Source organism: Phasianus colchicus, chromosome 2 (genome assembly GCF_987193195.1).
Source record: "Phasianus colchicus chromosome 2, bPhaCol1.hap1.1, whole genome shotgun sequence".
In the NCBI taxonomy this organism is placed as follows: domain Eukaryota; kingdom Metazoa; phylum Chordata; class Aves; order Galliformes; family Phasianidae; genus Phasianus; species Phasianus colchicus.
This window is the reverse complement of record NC_143437.1, coordinates 56,943,726-56,967,248: the sequence shown is the minus strand read 5'-3', so window position 1 is coordinate 56,967,248 and position 23,523 is coordinate 56,943,726. Positions and strand designations below refer to the sequence as shown.

The 23,523-nt window shown below is 37.8% G+C and overlaps 1 protein-coding gene across 3 annotated transcripts in view; it reads left to right on the top strand.

Annotated features, from left to right (window-relative positions):
* The window catches only part of ENPP1 (ectonucleotide pyrophosphatase/phosphodiesterase 1), a 51,891-nt gene extending 32,181 nt beyond the window's left edge, over positions 1–19,710 (top strand). The window contains exons 13-25 of one of the 3 annotated variants that reach the window (XM_090135789.1): positions 785–916; positions 2,400–2,431; positions 3,448–3,575; positions 4,559–4,628; positions 6,212–6,299; positions 8,462–8,607; positions 9,184–9,235; positions 12,290–12,444; positions 13,558–13,693; positions 14,613–14,693; positions 16,104–16,236; positions 16,943–17,099; positions 17,938–19,710. In XM_090135789.1, coding sequence (XP_089991915.1) covers positions 785–916; positions 2,400–2,431; positions 3,448–3,575; positions 4,559–4,628; positions 6,212–6,299; positions 8,462–8,607; positions 9,184–9,235; positions 12,290–12,444; positions 13,558–13,693; positions 14,613–14,693; positions 16,104–16,236; positions 16,943–17,099; positions 17,938–18,105 — 1,478 coding nt within the window. In that variant the 3' untranslated portion in view covers positions 18,106–19,710. Of the gene's footprint in view, positions 1–784; positions 917–2,399; positions 2,432–3,447; positions 3,576–4,558; positions 4,629–6,211; positions 6,300–8,461; positions 8,638–9,183; positions 9,236–12,289; positions 12,445–13,557; positions 13,694–14,612; positions 14,694–15,799; positions 15,871–16,103; positions 16,237–16,942; positions 17,100–17,937 lie in introns of those variants that run through there. The other 2 variants (XM_031610569.2, XM_090135790.1) reach the window with 2 other exon arrangements.
* The last annotated feature ends 3,813 nt before the right edge of the window (positions 19,711–23,523 follow it).

Genomic DNA, 23,523 nt, shown 5'->3' with positions numbered 1-23,523 from the left:
AGTTCAAATGCACTATGCAGCTTGAAATCCCTTTGACTTTTGGAAACTGCTAAGGGACAACGGGAGAAAGTTCAGTCCATAATTGATATGCTTACACATTATTTCTCCAAACACCAGTTGAAACACAATTAGGTAGAATGTTGGGCTAAGTGAATCACAGAATCATGGAATTTTAGAATGGCTTGGATTGGAAGGGATCTTAAAGCTCATGCAGTTCCAAACCCCAGTGATGTGGGCAGGGCTGCCATCTACCAGCTCAGGCTGCCCGGGGCCCTATCTAAGCTGGTGTTGAACATTTCCAGGGATGGGGCACCCACAGCTTCTTTGGGCAGCCTGTGCCACTGCCTCACCACTCCCTGAGTAAAAACTTTCTTCCTTATATCTAATCTAAATCTCCCCTCTTCTAGTTTAAAGCCCCTTGTCCTATCAATATTTGGTCTCATCATTACCTCTGTTCTTAGACACGTGATTTCTTTCCCTTTGAGAAAATTTGTCCACGTACTCAGTTGGAGTGATTTTCTGGGCTGAAGAAGTGGCTATATATATGTATATAAATGTATATGTATGTGTGATGTTTTACACTTTCTTATGTACAAGTGTATCATGGTATTCTTGGATCACGTGTCTTGGTATTGCTGATTTAAGGGAAAAAAAAAAAAAAGGCCTGAGATATTATATATGTGGTTTCTACAGCTTAAGTTTTATGTCTTATATGTCTGTCTCACGATAAGAACACTCCATGTTGATATTCTCATTTTTAAATGAAATATATTTCCTTGTGCAGGGATGGAAGCAGGGAGTTGCAGAAAAACAGCATATCTGAACAGCTATCTGGACAACGTTCAAGATTTCATATTAGTGCCTGGTCCTGCAGCTCGCCTTCGACCTAATAATGTTCCAGATGAGTATTTCTCTTGTATGTAGTTGTTAAACTCATTTTTATTACTTTATACACTTTAGTGCTTTCTGAATACAAACTTAAGATTCACATAATACACTGATAAACCTGAGTGAAGGTCAGCTGGGGACAACCTGAGTAATAATGAAAGGAAAATACTGAGTGGTGCACACATGCTTTTAAAGACCATTTTGCTTTGTAGGGCCAAAAGTGTGCACAAATTCTACAAATTCCTTTTGCATGTGAACAACTACAAATGTTCTTGCTATGTGAAAGACATTCCTTTGAATCAGATCTCAAGATAACTCCCTAATCCTCCATTATATCTCACCTTATTTAGTGATTTACCATTTTATACGTGTCTAAACGTATAATATGCTTTATTTTTGACTTAAAGTAATATTTGTGGGGTTTTTTGTATTTTACATATTATTTTATAAGAATTATCTTTCTGTGTTATGAAAAAATGGGTTTTCTCCTAATGGCCTGACAACAGATCAGCAGAGTAAACTGTAACAGAAGACAATCAACTTCAGTAAAAATCAATGAATACTTAAAAATTTTTAACTTTATTATGCAGTCACATTGCAGAGGAACACTTGATATCTGCAGGGTTTGACTGTTTTTAATGTAGAACATGAGTGTTTCCTTCATGTTTCATATTTATTTCAGAGAAGACGTGCTTTTTCCATTGTTCTCTAAGCTCATTAAAACTTGTATGTGTTAACACCAGTAACTTTTATTTCTGTTTATGTCATTTCTTGGTGCTATTCTAAACAACTTTAAATGTTTCCTTGGAGAATGTGGGAGTCAACTGCACTTCCAGATTCTGTCTGGATAAACAAGTTCAGGAGGAAGAAAAGCAGAGCATCTTCTGTTACTGATATATGTACTGTTTTCCTGAAGTAACATAGCTGTGTAGCACTACACATATCTTTGCAGGAACTATTAATGGTTCCTTGCAAGTGCAATCCTTTATGTACTTCAGTCAAGCATTGAATATCAGACTTAGGGCAGAGTAACTGTGTGAAGTGTTAATGTTCCTCCGTTACACAAAACGTCAAGCTAAATGATGGAATGTCCCCTTTTGGCTTCAATCTAAGAATCTGAATCTTGGCTAACTTGCACTTGGCTTTTCTTGCTAAGGATGTCTGCCAGGCAAGACTGCAGTCCTTACTGTTTTATTTGTTTCTTTTTTTCCTTAGTTTTATTAGCAAGCAGAAAAATTCTAGCTTAATTAGCACAGCACTTAGCTGCCTTTTTTGTGGGACCATACTTCTTTGATTATTTTTCTGATGTAGCTAATATCATTTAAAAATGTAAAGCTGTAAGTAAGCAAGGGAGGTGAACTAAAATTTCATAGTTTGATTGTTTTGTTACAGACAGCTTTTCTGGAAAATTTTTGAAATTGAAGTAATTAAGTTACGTAAGAAAGATGCTTTCATTTTACATCTGATCTTTTTTAACTTAGGTGACTAATTCTTACATATGATTCTTCCAGTTAATTATGAAGGCATTGTCAGAAACCTCACAGTAAGTATTGTCTTATCTGCTGTTCTAGCTTTATTTCTACTCGGCATTTTATAGCATCAACTATTTTCTAGGCTGCTGAAATGACATCAGGACTTTGAGTCAGTGACTTTCTACATGCTATAAAGTTAACAACATAAAAGTAATTCCATGTAGGAGAAGGCCAAAGTTTATTAGGGTATCATATGGCTGTATCTGGTTGCGTATTAACTAAGGTTTTGTTTTCATTTGTTTTCACTAACTCTTACCTAATGCTATAATCACGTTGCTCTTCAGAACCTGTGCTACTGGAGCATGCTGGCTGAAGGCCATGTTAATGTAAATCTTAACTCCATTTCCTGGATAAGCATAAGATTAGATTGCTTACACCTATTTGATAAACAGCTTTTAGTTGGATAGTGATATCTTTTTGTCAATTCCAACTTGAACTTAGCTATTCCTGATTCTATACTCAGGCCTGCACCATAACCTGTTGTTAACTTCTCAGATGTGCTGACACCGCTGTCAGTGAGAGCTAAGCTGTTTGTATAGGTGAATTCAAAGTTCTCTTGTTGCAGTCATGTTGTTTTTAACAATGAATGGATCCTAAGCTGTCAGAATAAAATGATTGTCCTGATTTGAGTATCAGTGACTCCAATATTACAGAAGTATAGAATTATTTTACTGGATACTCTTGTACCACTTGAAAGTATCATAATGTCTCGGCGTAATTGAATGTCTCAGTGTACAGTTCGGTTCTGTACAATTGTAGGATGTAAGTAAAAAATAACAAGAGTAAATGATATCAATAATTCCATATAAATATTCTTTTAATAACTGTTGATTGCAAAACCAGTTCGTATTTGCTATTTATTTATTAATATTTATGTGTCCTGTTACTCCAAACATGATGTGTACTCCCATTGTTCTTAGAAGAAACTATTGCAGACCCTTTGTGAGAGATGTGCTAAGAACTCTGCATGAAATAAAAAAAATTGTGATTGAATGTGCATTTTGTATTTTAATTTTAAATATTTCAGTGCATAGAACCAAATCAGCCTTTCAAAGCTTATATGAAACAGTTTCTACCCAAGCGTTTCCATTATGCCAATAATGACCGGATTGAACCACTGAACTTTTATTTAAATTCCCAGTGGCAACTAGCTAGGTAAGTTACAGTTTTATGTACTTGATTATACAGCAAAGATATCATTGTTTTCTCGTAGTCTTTGACTTCCAGGTGTATAGAATTCCATGATAGCTGTTGGAGCCTGGAATTCTTGTTTGTCTTAGCAAAGAGAAGCCAAGCTTTTTCAGGTGAATTTGTGCTCACCTGAGAAGGCTCAATTCTAGTCTCACAGCTATGGATGCTCTCCTGGCTGAGAATGCTGGTAGTGCAAATGCCCAATCACAAATTTTAGAAACTAAGGTCCCCATTGTCTAATGAACATCTTGCCATGCTTTAGGAATTTCCAAAGTGAGTCCTGGTAAGCATGTGTGTAACTGCTGTTGTTGAAGCAGTCATGTGAATGAGCCATGCTGAACTTACTGAACATACTGCTATTAGTGATTACATTACATATTCTGACCAATGAACTTAACAGTTCCCATAATAATGGCATCTGTTGTAATAATGCAGTTTTAAACACCTCTGTGACACTTTAGGGCTGTCAGTAAGTCGTGTTATGTAACAATGAAATGTGTACAAGTTTTGAAATCAGGTTTGAGTTTCTGAAAATAAACACATTTCAGTAATGTATGTGAAACTAACATGTTTGAGACTTGTTTTTACAAGACTATGAGATGCCCAGCTGAATCCTCTGAAGTACATAACTGTTTATTTTGTGTATTATCAAGTTCTTTTACTCAAATGCCAGCGAAGTGATAATTTCTTAGCCTGAGAACAGATATTTTCTTCACGTCATCTGATTTTTGACTTTGAGTGACTCTAAGACAGGCCCTTGTAAATTCCAGAGGAATAATATTTGTAGAGGATTCAAAAGGCATTTTTTCTAGATCTTGAAGACTTTCTGTTCCCTGTGGAAAACCTCTAAAATCTTTAAATAACAAGTAAACAGCGCATCACTGAATGTTTTTTAGGCTGATGAAGTTTGTAAAGTGTGAGTTATATAAATTGTGAATTTTTAATAGGAAACCACTTGAGATTAAAAGTTGCACAGGTGGATTCCATGGCTCAGATAATCGCTTCCCAAGTATGCAGGTAAGGTTTGAATACTTACATTGGCTTTTGTTTTTAGCATCTTCTGATTATGAATGTTGTGGTTGCTGAGGCTTGAGATTTATTTATTTATTGTTGAGATCTGGCACTATTCAATCCATGCCCCAGTGATTTGACTTCTGCTGATGAGAATGTAAAGATATGCCCTTTTTTTTGTTGTTGTTGTAACATTAAAAGCAGAGAACTTATATTTTCAAATCTTCAAATATAGGAATGATAAAATACAAGAGAATTCAAATTGGAAGGGATCTCAGGAGGTCTCATAGTCCTATCTGCAAGTCAAAGCAGAGTCAGCTGTGAGATCAGACAAGATTACTCAGGATTTTGTGCAATCGAATTTTGAAAATTCTCAACTACAGAAACTGCACAACCTCTGTAGGCAGCTCTTTCCACTGCCTTACTGCTCTTTTGTCCTTATGGTATAAATGGGTTTACCAATAGCCAGATTGAAACTTTCTTGTTTCAAGTTATGCCTATTGTCCCTCTGCCTCCCACCATGTACCACTGAGGAGCATGACCCTTAACAGCATCCCTTAGCCGGTCAAGTCTGGTCTCTACTCACCTACAGATTTTGGTAGCAACCATTGCGGAGTGACAGCCTGTCTAATGCTTACACCTCAGAAAAAGAACAGAAAAAGAAAAAAGCCTCTTTTTTCCACATAGCTATGAAATCTGAGACAAATGAATTGTTTGCAGAGAGCATTGAGATGTGTTGAATGCAAAGCATGCATCATTGTTTAAAATCTGTGCAGCACAGATGGGTGCAAGTTTTACTTAAAAGTGGAATATCTGAAGATAAGTTTAAAAACTTGTCTTAAAGTCTTGTCATAAGTTGAGTGTAAGCATTTGCTGCCCTCACTCCCTTGTTTTTCCTGCTGCAGCAAACCCCACTCTATGCTAGCGTTAACTTTGTGTTGCTGCAGAGTTAAGTAGGTCAGGGAACTGACCCAAATGAAAAAGAGCCAGGAGGAAAAAATATCAAGTGTTTTGAGCTGGCCGAGTTCCTGGATTGGGTTCACTGTTTGGCTACACAATTGCTTGTGCCAGCCCAGCTCAGGAAGTGGTGCAAGAAGAATAAGTGATAAAAGTCTTGGATCTTGCAATTGCTTCATCCATTTAAAGCATTGCTACCAACAGATGTTTTTACAGCCTTAAATTAAAAGCTCCCAAATTGTTTACAAGGCATGCAAAGCGATGGTTATTTTGGCTCAACTTTTCCATTAAGTCATTTAAGTCATTTGAGAGAATGATGTTCTTCAAAAGCAGAGGGAAGCAAAGAACTTCATAAATGGCTGAAGGCATCTTTTAAGGGCAGCAGTGAGACAGAATTGGGTTTCCTAATACTTACTGACTACTTCTTAAAATTATTCCTACATCTTTTCAAATATCTGATTATATGCATTTTACTGAAAAAATACATTTACTTTTCTAAGAAAAGCATGCTTTTAACTTGACCCATACTATGTTGCTAAAGATAAGTTCCTAGAAAAAAAAATCAGAATGTGAAAATGTTTTCAGTTTCTGCCTGCCTTTAAGAAAGATCCGCTTTTCTCTGTGAACCCTAGGCTATCTTTATTGGTTTTGGACCAGGATTCAAATTTCAGACTCAAGTTGATCCATTTGAAAACATTGAAGTATATAATTTAATGTGCGGTAAGTACAGTTGATGGGGGTCTTCTTTGTTTGTTAAAAACATAAAATCTTTTGGGTGTCATAAATCTTTTAATAACAAACTTTTAAATGTCCTTAGAAAATGATCTTTAAGACTTTCTGCCATTTTTCACTAGTATCTGAGAAAGGCAGGACTAATTACTATTGAGACTATGCTGTTCAGGCTGCTTGTATCTGTATTTTCCACCACTCACTGTTCCCCTGACCTGCTCCAAAGCTGACATTTTTACTCACCAGTATTAAAACTACCTACACCACCTTCCTCCTGCCAAAAACACACCCTGCCTTTCTTTCTCCTGTTTAACTAGAGGCTTAATTCAATAATGAAACCTTATTCTGGCAGAGCAGAAATAATTATCGTAGTATGAGAATGGAGGTATGGATTCAGCTGCCAGGCAGCTCATTTCTAGGGAGTCTTGAGTCATGCTCCACTGCCCCGTCCAGTTTTTCATACACTCAAACAATCCTTGTATGTTCTACTATGAATATTCTTATTTGTTGTTTTTCTTTATCATATTTTCAATTTTTTATTGCCTTGATTTAGTTAGGTTTTCAATTTTGTTAAACGAAATTGAGATTTCTGTTTTTTGAAATTCATTGATACAGTACACTTTCTTGATTCATGTAATAAGCCTTCTCCCAAATTCATTGGTGCCTGTCATTCAATTTATGTATTGGGGGTTTGGATGTTTCCCTGTTCATTCTCTAGTGTCACAGCTGTTTTTTCATCTTTCAATGGATGGTGACTATCTCATTAGCCTACAATCCCATGACTTCAGAGTCTCACTCTAAAGCTAGTCATCTCTTTAGTTGCATAACTGCTGTGGTTAGGTTCCCCATTTCTCTATGATTTTTCACTGCACCAAAGAAGGGGGTTCATTTCAGAATATCAGACACCTTGCTGCCCTCCTTTTTTTCACCCTTTCAATTACAATGTTACTGTTACTTTCTGTGTCCCTTCTTTGTCCTCTCTTTCATGGTTTCTCCAGAAATTCACTGCTGTTTTTTCTGCTGAGTTCACTTATTCCCCTGGATGTCTTCACCTGTTTTCCATTATCTCCTGCCTCCTTCTCTCTCTTACCAGGATCCATGCTTGCTCTAACACCTGCTTCTGTGAGAGACAATTTGTTACCAAAGGGTTTGATCCAGAAAGCACTTAACGGGAGCACTGCACATGCTTGAGATCAGTGGCAATGTTCAGGTATACCATATTTAAACCATGCGTTTAAATTCTTTGCTGGAATGGGAAACAGGCTACTGTCAGAAAGTATGCATCTCACACCCTTGTGTGCTTTGATGTCTTCTCATGTTGTAGTTGATTTCTTTGGATCTTCTTCTAAATGCTCCCCCATTCCCTTCTGTATATGCTGTGTGGGAGTCTTTACTGACATCTCATAGAAGCAAGTTCAGTGGTAGATCAGATTTCTTATATTCACTCATCGATCTCCAGATTTCTTCCATCCTGTATAGAAGGAATAGAAGCCAGCACCTTTACTTTTAGATAGAAATTGATGAAATGATGCAATTTACTAAAACTTTTCCTTGTCCAGGGCCTTAAGTACCTTCTGGACTGCAGAAAGGCATATTCTTTCAGACAGGTCCCTAAGATTTCTCTTGGAAGTCTCTGACTGCGAGAAATACTGTTTACATTTGTGCAGCATGTCAGCACTTAAAACATAAACATCAGATATGTACAACTGATTGTCTTGTCTGAATGAAGGAATTTCACCTCATGTTTTCTGAAGTGTTCAAGCTGCCAGACTTCACAGAATTGCAGTATGGCTTGGGTTGGAAGGGATCTAGCTTCATCCCAGTGGGTGGCAACCCTGACCATGGCAGAAGGTTGGAACTTTAGGGTCCCTTCCACCCCAGGCATCCAGTGATTCTGTGTATGTATTATATGATTTTTTTGTGCTTATTCTGTACCTCCTTGCAAGCAGACTAATTCCATCCTGAGCCCTACCTGAGAATATACATCTTGTCTTTTAAAGTGCTTAAGTTGTTTTTCCTTTCAGTTGTTCTGAATAACAAGCAGTGCAGGATTATTAACTCACTCTTGCTTGTAATCAACCTTAATTGCTATCACAACACAAGCAGCAATGTATTATAGTTTGTTTTGTCCTGTGACTTGAATTCTTTCATAGACTTGCTTGATTTGAAGCCAGCCCCAAACAATGGGACCCATGGATGCCTAAATAATCTCTTAAGGAATCCTGTTTACACCCCTCACCATCCCAAAGAAACAAGCCATCCTTCTGAATGCTCTTTTGTGGGACAGAGAACCTTTCCAGTGAGTCTTGGCTGCTCCTGCAGGACAGCAGTACGTACCGAAATGGTTGAAGTCACTGAGGCATATGTCTCTGTTGTATGCAGAGTGAGACTCTGGATTCTCTAGTATAAATATTTATCTTGTAGTTTTGCGACCTGTTTGTTTGTTTGTTTTTTGATCCGGTCTCAACATCATGTCTTGCCTGGAGTTAGAGAGCCTATATTTGCATGTTCAGTTTTTGAAGTTTCCTAATGTAAAGCAACATTCAGCTCTCAAGAGTGTGGAAAACACTGCAGAAGCAAACTTTGATGGGAAAAGCATTTTGTTATTACTTTGTTCACTTTGCTATGTTGAAATTTCTGTTCTTTGACTATGTTGTATGCTTGGGATTGATTTTCAAAGATGTTGATACACTTGTAGCAAAAACAGTGTGTTTCTGCACATTCTCCGTAGTTCCTCTGCTGTAGCTGTCTGTGAGTTTTGTACAGGCTTAACTTGCAAGGCAGATGTGTTACATTTATTATTTTAAGTAGTAGAATATAAATTGCTTTGTGAAACACGTAGTGAAAAATCAATGTTTTTGCTTTATAATTACAGGCCTTGCCACTAGGATATTTTCATCATCGTTTAAATCTTACTGAAACAGAAGGTAAGACATTTAGCTTGTGAATAGAATGAAAATAAAAATGTGAGGATGATTAAAAATGTAAAATATTTGATGTCTAAACTTCTGAACAAATATCAAGCATGTAGTTAAAAATTCTTTGAACTGCTCTTTGGGGTTATAGCTCTGTCATGTATATGTAGGATTCAGACACAATCTTACTGAACCATGTGTTTTCAAGTACACGTGTGTCTGTGTATATGTGTCTTTATGGTGCATGTTATTATCTGAAATATTTGAACTTTCCAACACTGAAATAATGAGCCCTCCAGAATGAGAAGCAAAAGTGGTGAATGGAGAACTGTGTGATAAGAAATCCCTGTAAATATTGATGTCATGTTGGCAGCATACTTCTAAAGAAGCACAGAATATTTTATACGATCTGGTTATCACATGGTTTTAAATCATTTTTTTGCTGTATTTCAGTTCTGTGGGCACACTTGTGCCAAGTTTAAGCTGCAGTTTGCAAGGCCGTATATGTATTTATAACTTGTAAAGCAAAACACATTAATTAAATAATGGAAAACAAGTTGGAATCTAGCCCTTCCTGCTAATACCTTAAAAAATGCACTCATAGCAGTTAGATTGTCAGAAAGGAAAATAAGTTGATAGAAACCTTGCCAGGTGTTTGTTCATGGAACCTTGTTTCTTAAGCAAATAATTTGTTGAGAACCTGCTGTAGGTCACTGTTAAGAATTGGATTTATGTCAGCTACAGACAGGATCCAGTGCTTGATGCTTATTCAGAACTAATTTGAGGCTTCTGTTGACTTGTGTAGTTTGTCCTGGCACAAAAAGTGAATAGTTTTCTTGAGCATTTTCCATTGACAGCAGGGCATCTTTTTAAAGTGTGTCCCAAAAACTTTTAAAATATCACTCTTTGGTATTGCAACATGCATGAGAGCAGCGAAGTAAAATCCAATTAGTAGGATGTGCTTTACGCATAGCATGTAAGTAGTTTCACTGAAACAAACTATTAATATGTAGGTAGAAGCCTGAGTGCCCTGCTGAGAAATATGCCAGGCATGTAATATGTTTTAGTCCCATTTTATAAAAATAATAACCGAAGAAAAACCTACACTTCTGAAACATTAGGATTTTAGCTTGGATTATCCTAGGTTACAGCTGATCTTAATATAAGTAATTTGCTTTTAAGTCGTATGAATGCTGCACTTATTACATACATTTCTCCCACCTGTAACAACACCACCTCTATCAGCCAGCCTTGATACTCCTTGAAAGTATTCAGAGTTTATTGATTACCTTTGCATATTCTGACTATGTTTGTTATAACTTGGCAGCCATATAAGAGCAATTAACTACTGCCTCTTTAAGTTTTATGGAAAAAGAGAACAAACAATCAAACCTAAAGTGTTTGTCTTTTCCATGATGGGTAGGGAAATAAATGTCATGAACTTGACTTCATTTTTTTTTTTTTAATTTGGAATTGAATTCCTCATTTAAAACAATTGCTTTGAAGTTGAAGATTTGTGGATGGCAGTAACCTACTTAATGGTTACTATACCTGAAGCTTTGGTCCCCTTCTTTATAATTCCATACATTTAAGAATCGAAAACATTTGCATATTCAGTAGTGAAGTAATATTTTTTATTATTTTGAGATATTTTCATGATGTGTTAGTTTTTCTTAGTTTTTATTTTACACTAGAGAACTAGAACCTTGAAAATATTATTTTTTGGCTGTTTCTACGTAAATAAATATTCAATGTTTTGATGAAATTAATATTTATCTTCAAAAATTCTGAACCTTTTTGCTGACATTTTTGGAGCATCAGGTGAATGCAGGAGCATGTGTTTCTTATGATTCTGTTCTGTTACATTTTTTTTCCACTATTATTTTAAGAATCTTAAGAAAAATACACTGTAAAGTATTTATGTTGCTAACTCTGCTTTTCTGTTCAGCTTCTTTTTAATGACTATCCCCTCTTTTGATCCCACGTCCATTGTTTCTGTTACCGTTTTAAAGGAAAGTCTTCACTGCTCTGTTGGATGTGGTGGCTGGTGAATGGACATAAACAGGCATTGCCTTAGGCAAGGATCTGGCAGAAACCCTGTGCAGTATCTTAAAGATGCTTCTTTTTTTGTATACAAACATTGTAGAGAAGCATGGTCTGAGAGAGAGGGGGGAAAAGGATTTTACGACCATTACAGTCATTATAAAGTCATAGAATCCTTAGAGTTGGAAGGGACCTTGTAAGGTCATCTGGTCCAACCCTCCTGAAATGAACAGGAATACCTGCAGCTAGATCAGGTTGCTCAGAGCCCAATCCAGCCTGACACTATCTCCAGGGCCAGGCATCCACCATTTCTCTGGCTGACCTGTTCCAGTGCCCCACTACTCTTATTATAAAAAAACTTCTACCTTATATCCAATTTAAATTTCCACTCCTTTATTTTGAAACCATTTCCCCTTGTCTTGTCACAACAGACCCTGCTAAAGAGTCTGTCCCTTCTTTCCTATAGTTCCATTTTAGTCCTCATGCATCTGAAAATCTAACTGTTATTTCACGGTATCATTCATTTAAAGGACAATGAAATATAGAGCCATAAATGTCATTTCTTCAAATAGCTTTGTGGTTTATACTAAAACATCCCCTTCAGCAGATTTGAAATCACCACAATTGGTTTATTTCTCAGCTAAATGTTAAGTAAAAGCAGATCCCACATTGTGTATTTATATCAAAGCACAAAGTCAACTATGACTAAAATTTGTGTTTTATATCCATCTACTATTTTAACATGTCAAAATGTGTTGTTTTAAATACACTGAAAAACTGAACATTGTACCATCCATCTGAGTTATGGATGTTGGCATATTTCTTTATATTGGTATTGTCAGTTAATTTCTTGTCTTATAGAAACTACCCCTTTGATACAAGAATAGAATTTTTCTTTTTTGTTCTATTACTACAGTTTCTCTCTTTAGCAAGTAGTAATCAGGGCAATTTTAGTGTATGAAAGAGTAAGGTTCTCAACAACCATTAACGACTGAAATGTAACAAGCATTATTTCTACTCCAGTTAAGAAGATAGAGACACAAACTTTGCCCTACGGAAGGCCCAGGGTTCTGCAGAAGAAACATAATTACTGCCTCCTTTACCATTACCGCTATGTAAATGGATACAGCAAGGACTACAAAATGTCTCTATGGAGTGCCTACACTATTAACAAAAATGTAAGTATCTGAGGAAATGTTAGAAGCAACATCATTGAAAGGTAAAAGGATTGAATGACAGCTATTCCCAAACACTTTTTGGAGTAAGAGTTGGCTTTGACTCCTTCCTTTTTCTTGGCATAAGCTTTTGCCTCTGGAGGGAACAGATCCACCAGGAAGTGACGAGACCATTGCCATAGAGACCGAGAGATCCTGTGCATCTGCATTTACTCCACTGCTTGGCAATGTAGGTCTGCTATAGCAGCCTGCCAGATAAAGCAGTGTACGTAATAATGTAGGACCCTTTTGAAAAGATAATCTCTCGGCTATCTTGTTTTCCTGGAGAAAAGAAGGCTGTGGGGTGACCTCACTGCAGCCTTTTAATACCTAAAGGGAGCCTACAAACAGGAGGGGAATCACTGTAACCACTGATGCCTTGATTGAATCCTTCCCTCAGAAGGTCATTCTGATCGAGTTTAAAGAAGTTCTTGATTAATCTAGACTTTGTTGTCCTGAATCACGTGCTAAGATGTTCATGCAGATTTGCTGATATTAAGAATGAGTTTTTCAGACTGGTTTTCCAATTTGTAGAAAATTTAGAATCCAAGGCATGCTTGAAGTGGAATTAGGACTGTGGAAGATGCTTTTTAGTTCGATTATTTGGGCTATGCAGGTTTTAAATAATGGCCATTATAAGTAAACCAAACTAAGCTCTGTCAAGGTTTGCTTTATCCTGAGTTTCTTGAGAGGTCAGTGGCTCAAAGCAACTAGTTATTGTAACAAGTGGCCCATTGGAGAGAGATGGCTGCCTCTGATTCTTAGCCTAAGTGCTTGCGTTCACACAAGGTCAAGTTACCTTTAGTAGGGACCTCCCAGTTTTCCTTTGGAAGGGGATGTTATTCTTAACTGAAATATTGCAGTTCTGCTTATTTTATTTACAAAATATGTGCAGCAAACGGGAGGGCTTGTTTTTTTCCTTGGCAAAATAGGGACAACGTTTGAATCTTAAGCCTCTTTGCACCACTGAAAGCAGCCATGGATAAATATTTAGAATTCTGCAGTCCCCCACACTGAACAAAATATTGCAAGTCAGCTATTTTAATTTTCTAGTGATACTTTCTTCTTGTTCAATAGGACACTTGGATTTCTACTGCAGAAGATATTTCCAGCTGTTTACACAAGGATGTTCGTATTCCTTCTAATCATAACCAGACGTGTTCATTCTACAACAATCATCCTCGACTAACTTATGGATTTCTTTCTCCTCCAAGTAAATACATTGCTTTCATTGTACAGCACATGTGATTAAAGTAGTTTGTAATGCAGTAGCTATCTTCTTTTATAGATATTTCTGATTAAGAGCTTGAAGCAGTAGTTGCTGAATTATTACAGTTCTTTTAGCATATGAGAAAGGAAAACATTGCACATGCGTCAGCAGTTGTTCAGTAGTCCAAGGTCATTTAGCTTTTCCTGAAAGCTTTTCAACTTGTCTGGTTTCTAATGGGGCATCTCGTAGAAGAAACTGGAAGAAATGTGTAAACCTTGAGTCAAGTCTGGCAAACTAATAAACTGCAAATTCATTTTGCATGACCTTCATTAGTTGGAACTACCCAAAGTAAAATAGAAACATTTGTCTGTAAATGTAAAAATGTCTTGATTTAAGTTTATTTTATGTTTGAAATTTACCAGTGTGTGCCATATGTGACTTTTGTTAAAGGGACTCAGTATTTGATGTAAAGAGTGCAGCTCTGATTCTCAAAAACATATTTTAAAATATAGTTAGCTTTTTACAGATGGTTAGATTGCATGTAAACTGGTGCTGGTCTGATTTGGAAGCATTTTACATTGGTTTTATTGCTAAAGTATTGAGTTGAAGGTTATTTTAACAACCATGCAAAGTGTCATTTGCAAAGCTGCCTAAGTTGGTCTGACACTCAGGAAATGAATTTTATTCCTTTCCCCTCTGCTCAGAAGTCTGTTCTGATATTTTAAAATATTAAAATAATGTGGACACTGTATGCCTTCCAAGTGCAATTACTGTTGCTGCTGATTATTTTATTTTGGACCTGATCAGGATAACCTGAAGTTAGTATATACGCATCAACTTTGAAAAGTGAGTTTGGGTCAGCTCCACCGTAACATCATAGCACTGATCTTTAATATTGTATTTTTGTCCTTTTTGGTTTTAGATTTTATGACAGATGCAAAGAAATCTCATTATGATGCCTTGCTCACAAGCAACGTTGTACCAATGTATCCTGCATTTAAAGGTATTTATACGTGTATTTGAGTGTAAGACTGCAGTCTTTTTGCTTACTTCCAAACACACAAACAATCTCAATTTAGCTGTATCTGTGAAATAAGACCTCCCCAGACCCTGAATTCCTTACATCAGTGAGAACTTCTTGAAGTAGGTCTCATGACCCTTATGAAAAAGGCTCAACATTATTAGCTTATGGCCAATTACACATTAGTGTAGTATAGACGTCTTTATTTTATGACTGACATTTTTATTTGCATTTCTCTACCTACCTAAACAAGGTATATTGTATACTGTATTTTATACACTATCTTCTAGATAACCCAAATGCCAGTTATATCATAAAATCATCATCATAGAATGGCCTGGCTTGAAAAGGACCACAATGATAAACTAGTTTCAACCCCCTGCTATGTGCAGGGTCACCAACCACTCAACCAGGCTGCCCAGAGCCACATCCAGCCTGGCCTTGAACGCCTCCAGGGATGGGACATCCACAACCTCCGTGGGCAACCTGTTCCAGTGTGTCACCACCCTCTGTGTGGAGAAACTTCCTCCTGATATCTAACCTAAATGTCCCTTGTCTCAGTTTAAGACCATCCCCCCTTGTCCTATCACTATTCACTCTTGTAAACAGCCATTCCCCTTCCTCTTTATATGCTCCCTTCAAGTGTTGGAAGGCCACACATGATAGTAAGTTAAATTCATTTCTGTTTTAGGAATGTCTCTCAAAGTCAGATGAGTTTCCAGGCAGAAATTTAGTCTCTAACACTAGGAAAATGGGAAAATAATCAGATTTCTAATATAAAAGATGTGGGCTTTCCTGATCTTTCAAGATTAAGCATGAGATAGTTGGCTGAGGGAGGTTAAGGATGTTCTTAATGTAAAGAAGCATGGCACTTCCTCTGGAGGAAAAAAAAAAAAAAAAACCACACAAAAAAATAAGCAGTCATTTCCTCTTAAAGATAATTAAAATGAAAGAGGGAAGAAGAGACTTCAGGTACATATAAATTGAAAATGTTCATGAAATGGAGATGCGGGTGTATATGCTAGCCATTCTAATCTTGATAATGAGGCAAGATACAGTCATAATTTTCTCTCACCTTCCCTTTTTAGCTTCTCCATACCTTGGTTTCCATGAGAAAAACCCAAGGCAATAAGGGAGCAGCATCACTATGTTCAGTCAGGTTTGTGGTTAGGTGACCGTGAAACCAGAATGCCTGGAGATTTTGCAGCTCATGCTGCTGGTCAGGTAGATTAAAACTATGAAGACCTGTATTTTCCTAGCATAGTATATTATGTATAGTATATTATTTTCCTAGCTTACCATGCCCGTCAGTACTCTACTGAAAACAGCACAGTTTTATTAACAACTCCTATCTTGGAGATGATGTATCCCATTTTTATTACTGTATTCTAGTATTATGGAACTACTTCCATCAGTCCCTGCTGCCTGAGTATGCTGCAGACAGGAATGGTGTCAATGTAGTAAGTGGTCCCGTGTTTGATTACGACTCTGATGGGATCTATGATACCCCAGAAAAGGTGAAAAGGTGAGCTGCTTTCTCATTGTAATCCTTTGCTTCTTTCCTCCATTAGTGGTCACAAAGTAATTTTGATCCTTGTTAGCGAGGAAAACATCTTGCTGAGACTGATACTTGGCAGGTCATACCCGTTCAGAGAGAAGCAGACAAATGAATCTAAACCGACTGAACCATGTAAAAAGCTCAGAAGCAAACAAAAAGCAGAAAGAAAGAATGTGTACTACAAGTGTGTCATCCTGAAAGGAAGTAAGAGAAGCATGTGGAGAAATATCCATTAGCCTGAAAACTTACAACATTGCTTCTAGGACTGGATGAAGCAGGGGCTTACCCATGGTATTATGGCTTATATCAATGAGTCTGTGTATCTGGCAGTGTTCTACTACTGAGTTGTCAGCACAAGTGTACTAGTTATTCCCAGACAGAAAAATTTTATCACCTATCTGTTATCGTGAACCATTCCTGCACCTTTTAAAGTCAGTTCTTTACTGTTAGACCTCACCATTTTGGGCTTACAAGCTGAACTTGGTATGCAACATATTAATCCAAAATACGCCGTCAACTTTGATTACAGATTAATTTTACCTCCAGATCTAAGCTTTCTTCAGACTAACTATGTAGGTTGCTAAAAATCAGTGTACCAACGTACAGCTGATTACTGCTATTTGTTCTTTGTACAGGAATTAACTGATTTACAGGAATATTTTCTGCATTTCAGACACCCTGGTAACTCAGAAGTTCCCATTCCTACTCATTTCTTCATTGTGCTGACTACTTGTAAAAATACATCTGAAACTCCTTTGAAGTGTGAAGGATCTCTTGATGCCTTATCTTTCATTGTACCTCACAGAGAAGACAATAGTGAAAGCTGTGCAGTAAGTAGTCTGTTCAGTCACCATAAAGCCAGGCTTGAGCTCATTCTGCTTGAGTATCAGTAACTGGCTAGCTAAAGGCTGTAAAAACTCTACAGTCCGTCATAATCTTCTTGAGAGGGAATACAGTATTTTTGTAAACAGAATTACATTAAAATATGTACATATTCCTAAATTGGGAACGTTTCCTGTTCAAAGACAAAAACTTACAGGTAGCTGGGTAGAATCAGAGTATGTTGAAAGAATCAGTGTGATGCATGCATAGTTTTGAATAGTGGCACTATCCAATCATATCATTTGAGAAAGGTGATGAATGTCTAGGAGAAGATGAGTCATCCACAAAAGAGGTTCAATGTTAGATCAAGTGTATACCCTAAAGGAGAAGACAGATATTCTTGAAAAGCACTGATTGCTTCTAGTTCAGGTACTTCAGCATTATGGTGGGAACATACATAGCTATGCTCCTTATAAACCAGAACAAAGCGTGTGAAGTGCTGTCCTACAGGGAGGATGTACACAAGTAACTGCCCACTTAAAGCAAAGTTCCCAGCAGCAGCTTTATCATAGACATGCTGAATAGATGTTGGACCTCCCCTGTCACTCCTCATTATCACCAGCTTCCACTGATGCAGCTGCAGGTTCTGTACACTTGAGGAAGTAACAGCAAGTACTAAATTTGCACAAGCTTATTATTTGTAGAATCCAGTGTTTTCTATTTGTTTGCCACCAGTTACTGCTTTGTCTGTCATCATAAAACATGAAAATATCTTTTACTAATTGATTAAATGTATATCAGAAAAAAGAACATTTCACAAATTCCTTTCTTCCTCTTTTCTATTAGGATGGGAGATCTGAGTCACTGTGGGTTGAAGAGAGAATGAAGTTTCACATAGCTCGGATCAGAGATATAGAATTACTTACAGGACTCAGCTTCTATCAAGACAGAAAACAGCCAGTATCTGACATTTTACAGTTAAAAACATATTTACCAACTTTTGAAATGGTCTGATTTTTCCTATGTAATATTTTTGTCCATTTTACAACAGATATGTAAATAGAATTTTTAATTGATGAATTTTTTTTTTTAAATAAGCTGGAACATTTGAGAACTCTTGACCAAAATGCCAGTGGGGAGGAAAGTGGGAGCCGTATTTGTATCTCAGGGACTCCTGATGGACTACGTATATAACACAGGGTGGCAGCTCCTGTTGTTCACCCTTGAATATGGTAGAACCATGGCCATTATTAAATGCTGTCAGTATTTGATCGTCGCAATCTGAGACAAAAACAAAACTATCTTTTACATGCACTGGAGAGGGAGAGTTTTATAAAGCACAAGTTATGATCAATGTGGTCAATATTCTAGTTAGCAGATATTTTAAAGTTTTAATAAATTATTGACCATCGAAATACAAAAAACAGCATATTTCCTTGAAGCATGAGTTACATTCTGAGTTTTGGGTCTCGTGTAATAATGCAGCATTGTGATACAAGAACCTATATTGAGGTAAACAATGAGACTGGTACCCAGCAAGGAATAAACTCTTGGCTAACAGAATTCTGTTAGCAAGGGTATGCTGGTACATTGCTGCCCTCTAGTGCATCCAAAAGTGAAGAAGAGTTTGATACATATTCTGCATGTATTACATGCATCCTCAGAGTGAGGAGAAGCAATCATCTCACCCTGAAATTCGGAAAGATCTCTGAGCTCTCAGAAATAACTTGCTTCAAATTAAATTTGTATTTATGCCTTTTTAGATTTAGTTATAGTGTATCATTTAGTCTATTGTGCTTTTGAAATCTACCCCCCCCCTTTTTTTTTTTTTTTTGCTCCAAGATAATTTCACAAAAAGATTGGTGCCAGAAGAGTAAAATGATGACTTCCCATCACTACAAGTCAGTGCCCACAGGCTGCTCATTGGCAGCAAACAGCCACATTCTCAATACATTTTTAGCTGTTTCGTTTTTGCTACATCATCCAAATTCCAGATCATATAAGTTACCTGTCTTGAATGCAGACATTGCCAGATGCAAATCCAGCACAAGCAAATAATGAGCTTTCTTGGAAGCTCAGACCACACAAACAGCTGCTACAGGCACTCAGGAGTGTAATAACTCCCTCCTTTCCTAGTCTCCATGCTATCACCTTTGTAATTCTCCCAATCTCTCTGAAGCTGATGAGCCAAAATTGGCTCTGCTGTGTATTAAGTATGGCATAGTCAATTATACATTATGTTTGTCTCATTTTAAAAGAAAATACATCACGCACAAGTCTGTTAGAGGACTGAAGACCCTACGACAGATCAGCAAGACATTTTACCTTATGGCTTGGTCATGATAAATTGGAGGCTGGATTCAAAGTCAATGGAAGCTGTTCTATTAGCTTCAGTTTAAGTGGGCTGACATCTTGGGACCATTTTGTTTTTTTTTTTTTTTTGCTTTCACTAAATATATTTCTTTGATCTTCTGTTATAAGCATGATTTTTTTCCTAAGTAGTTTCACTGTGTGAAATTTAAATGTGTTGTAGCAACCTCACTTTACAACATGACTGTGACAGCATTATTCAGTGTAACATCTTTGTAACATTGCACCTGTGATCAATAAAAACATCAGATGATGTGTACTGTTTGTGACCCTTTTTATGCCAAATACTAGTGACTAATTGAATAGTAGTATAGGTATATAACAATCTGTTTTGTTTGTTCTGGGATTGGGAAAGTGCTTTAATTTTTTATTTATTTATTTATTTATTTTAAGTTGAAGATGTCTTCCCTTCTAACTGAAATGTTAGATTCATTTTTGGAGGGTGAAAGTATTAAGAAAGATAGTCAAGAACTGCAATGAATTGCTCCTGTAAGAAGACAGTGAATTATCCTAGCAGCTTCTTTTTGTAAGAGATAAAAGTTATCAGTAAAGGTACTGTATCAGCTAAGCCTACCTGTGGAGAATGAACTATATTATCTGGCCTCTAATGGAAGAGGGAGATTAAGAGAGAGACAAAAATATGCAATAGTGAGAATAATTCTACTGTTGTATGGTTAGGTATGGTTAGGACAAAGAGGCTGAAAGTAAGTTTTTTCTAACTCTCCTAAGTTGGAATAATTAGTGACCATCATGCCTGTTTCCAGGCAAGAGCTGGTAAAATGTTCCATATAAATCTCATCAAGGTCATATTTGATTTAGATTGACACGGAATAAAATTCCAATAGAAGGGACTCACAATGAAGTACGCCAATGAATCAGTAAGTTTGGGAGATAACTTTACCTCCTCTAGGGACAAAATATTCTTACATTTTATATTATGTGAAAGCAAATGACAGATGTTAACACCTTCAGAAAGCAAGGTAATGTTAAGAGGCATAGCTAGCCCTACTCCTGGATAAGGATAGAACAGGTTATGCCTGAAGGAACAGCCGACTCTTAGTTTGACCTAGGGAATATTTTGGAAGGGAGGGTGGTGAGAGGCTATTAAAGTTGAAGGTCATTGAGTAAGGGTGGTTGCTGAGAGGAGCGTGGGATGTGGCCTTGCTAGAAATTTCCACTTTTCTTACGTTCTGACTTATTTGCCTGACATTGTAGGGTGGTGGGGCAGTAGAGAAGAGTACAATTCAGAATGGTTTTCCTGCTGACACAACGCACCTAGAACTGTGCTGTCAGGGCTGGCTATTTCCTCCTCCATAGCTAGAAGATAACTTATTTGACAAGGACCTCACTGATTTTTTGCTCAGGCTGTCCACTGTGTTTAACAGAAAACAAAGCAATACCTCTCTGCTGTATGTGACACAGGCTGTTCTGGCAAGTGTTGCCTCAGAACATCCATCGTGCACTTAACTGCTCCCATACAGCACACTGCAGCAGCTTGGTAGCAGCACCTGCCAGGCCTGCTTGGCCCCATCCTGAGAGTGGGTGGCCTGAGTTTCTGGCCATCCTTTGTTTTAGAAATTTGAAGTACAGAATTATCCCTTTAAATACAAGGTTATAAACCAGGCTAGAAGGAACTAGCCCTCTGCTGCATAGGAGGGCATTTCTCATTTTTCTGAGAAATGAAAGCCAGGAGACAAAAAGGAATAGCAAAAAAAATCTATCAAGAAGAATAATCAGTGGCTTTTTGATTAGAGCATGCAACTGGGAGGAAAGGTGTCTTTTCTGGCCTCCCTTCTTCCAAGCTCTATAACAAACCTCAATGTTAAAAAGGCCCATGTGCCAGTATACCCTGCTCACAAAGAGGCAAAATTATTGCTGACACCTTCTTGGCAATACCAGGCAAAGTATTCACAAGTAGGCTGATAGACATTACAGAAAGAAAAATGGACCTTACCCTAACTGGTGAAAGGGCTCTCTAACTATGCAGCACTCCTCCTTAGAAGTAGTCCAATCCATGGTCTCCTTTCAGTGGCTGCTCCTTATATGATCACAGAGCACCTCCACCCTGGGTCCACCCCCTCTGGTCAGGTGGGGAACATAGGTACAAACAATTTGCCTGTGCTCCCTGGGTTAGCCACCCCTTCAACAGGTGCTCCATCATCAGTTCAAGCTGTGACCTACTAGTTCCCCTACACTGTATGAGCTACTATTCATCCTACCACTCTGAGGGTGCTTGGGGTGGCCACATTGAGAGATTTCTCCTATGGCAAAGGTGACTGGGCAGCTGCCATAGTGCCATGCCCACAGCTACACCACTAATGGGAACAGGAAGCCATCCTGGGGCATACTCAGCTCTTTTACTGCTGTGCTGTGGAAAACTATTTTTGCCCTTCTGAGGAATTGAAGGTCAGAATGTGAACCCAATGACTTACTAAACAGAAGTTCCCAAATATTTTTGTTTGGATACCACCATTGCTAGTGGCAGCAGCAGCAGCACCTCCTGCTCACCCTCGTACACCTTGCAGCCACATCCAGCTGTCTGGGAGCACCACACTGAGGTGGCTTGTGTGTCACGTGTGTTTTGTCCACCATAGCTCAGGAACCTCTGTATGACAGGAAACCAGTCCAGGTCTGGCATCCTGTGACTCAGGCTGCTTTGGGAAGGAGTTCCTCACTGTACTGCCATGAGTCACCAGACCAGCCTACAGAAAAGGCTGCCATAGAGACCATGGACAAACTCAATAATTATGGAAGTCTCGAAACAGAATTTAAAGGATGCCATTGCAAATTATCATATTCCTCCTCAGCCACATGTGTTCAATTTGTTGCCATTTATTGCAGATTTAGTCCTTTTTATTTTTAGTTTCTCTGCTCAAATGCAACAAATGCAGTAGGATGGAAAACTGAGTCACCCCCAAAGCTCCTGAATGATCTGCTCCGTTCGGGAGGCAGCGGAAGTGCCTTTTGATTGTGTCCATAGCACACGTGAGGTTCTGCCCTCACTGCTCCCTGTCAAAGCTGTACTTCAGACCAGTCTCCATTTGCAGCTTGAAAGAGAAATTGTTTATGTCTCTTCCCATCTCCCTGTGCTGGAAGCCTTAGCTTTGCAGGGCATCCAAAATCTGTACCAAAGCTCTGGATTTCTAGGTGGTGGAGGGCGCACTGCCCAATGATGACAAATTCACTTTCAAATCCTGTACCTGCTGGCTGTATGAGGTGGCACAGTCCACTGCCAAAACTTAATTATACTCTTTGTTACTGATCTTCTACTAGGTGAAAACTTAATTAGTCGCTTTATACTGGAGAAAGTAATCATGTACACTAGCTTCTGCTATTCAAAATAAATACATGGTTTATGGAAGTTGTGAAGTTTAATAATCACTTATGGATGCATTTGACTCTGGATAAAAGTGAATGCAGCCGCACTTGCTGATAGCTGCCCCTCTCTTGCTCTGATCTGAGGTAACTGGGTAAAGATCTGTTTCACTCAGTATATGTGTTCTAAAGAAATATGGCTCCAGGACTATAGAAATTCAAGCAAACCACTTGGAAAATAATGGACTTTCCTTAGATTTTTGTGATATTCCTCACATTCTTGTAATTAGCTAACACTCCTACTACAAGTTTTAGAGATGAGAACATTGGGAAAACTAAATTACTGGAGTACGAAGAATCCAAAATGCTCTTGGCAGCTTATGCTAGATAGACTGAGGAAGGGTGTACCTTACTGTATACGCTATGCATCAGACATAGCAGTGGAATTAATTACACTGCAGATGGTAATGGTTTTCCTCCCTTGTCCAAATGAGCTCAAATTACTTAAAGCTGTGTTGTTAAATCCCACTGCAGGCTTCAAACAGGGCAGAAATGCCTATGAATCTTTATCAACTCTTAATCACTGGGAACTGTAGTTCCTGTTGGTATATCTTAAAGAAATCGATGTAAACTTTGAGTTTACATAGTATAAACAAGGCTGCCCATAGCTTCCTGAAAAAAAAAAAAAAAAAAAAAAAAAAGGAAAAAAAGTAAAGAAAGACCCCATGCCCCTTGCCCTTGTATACC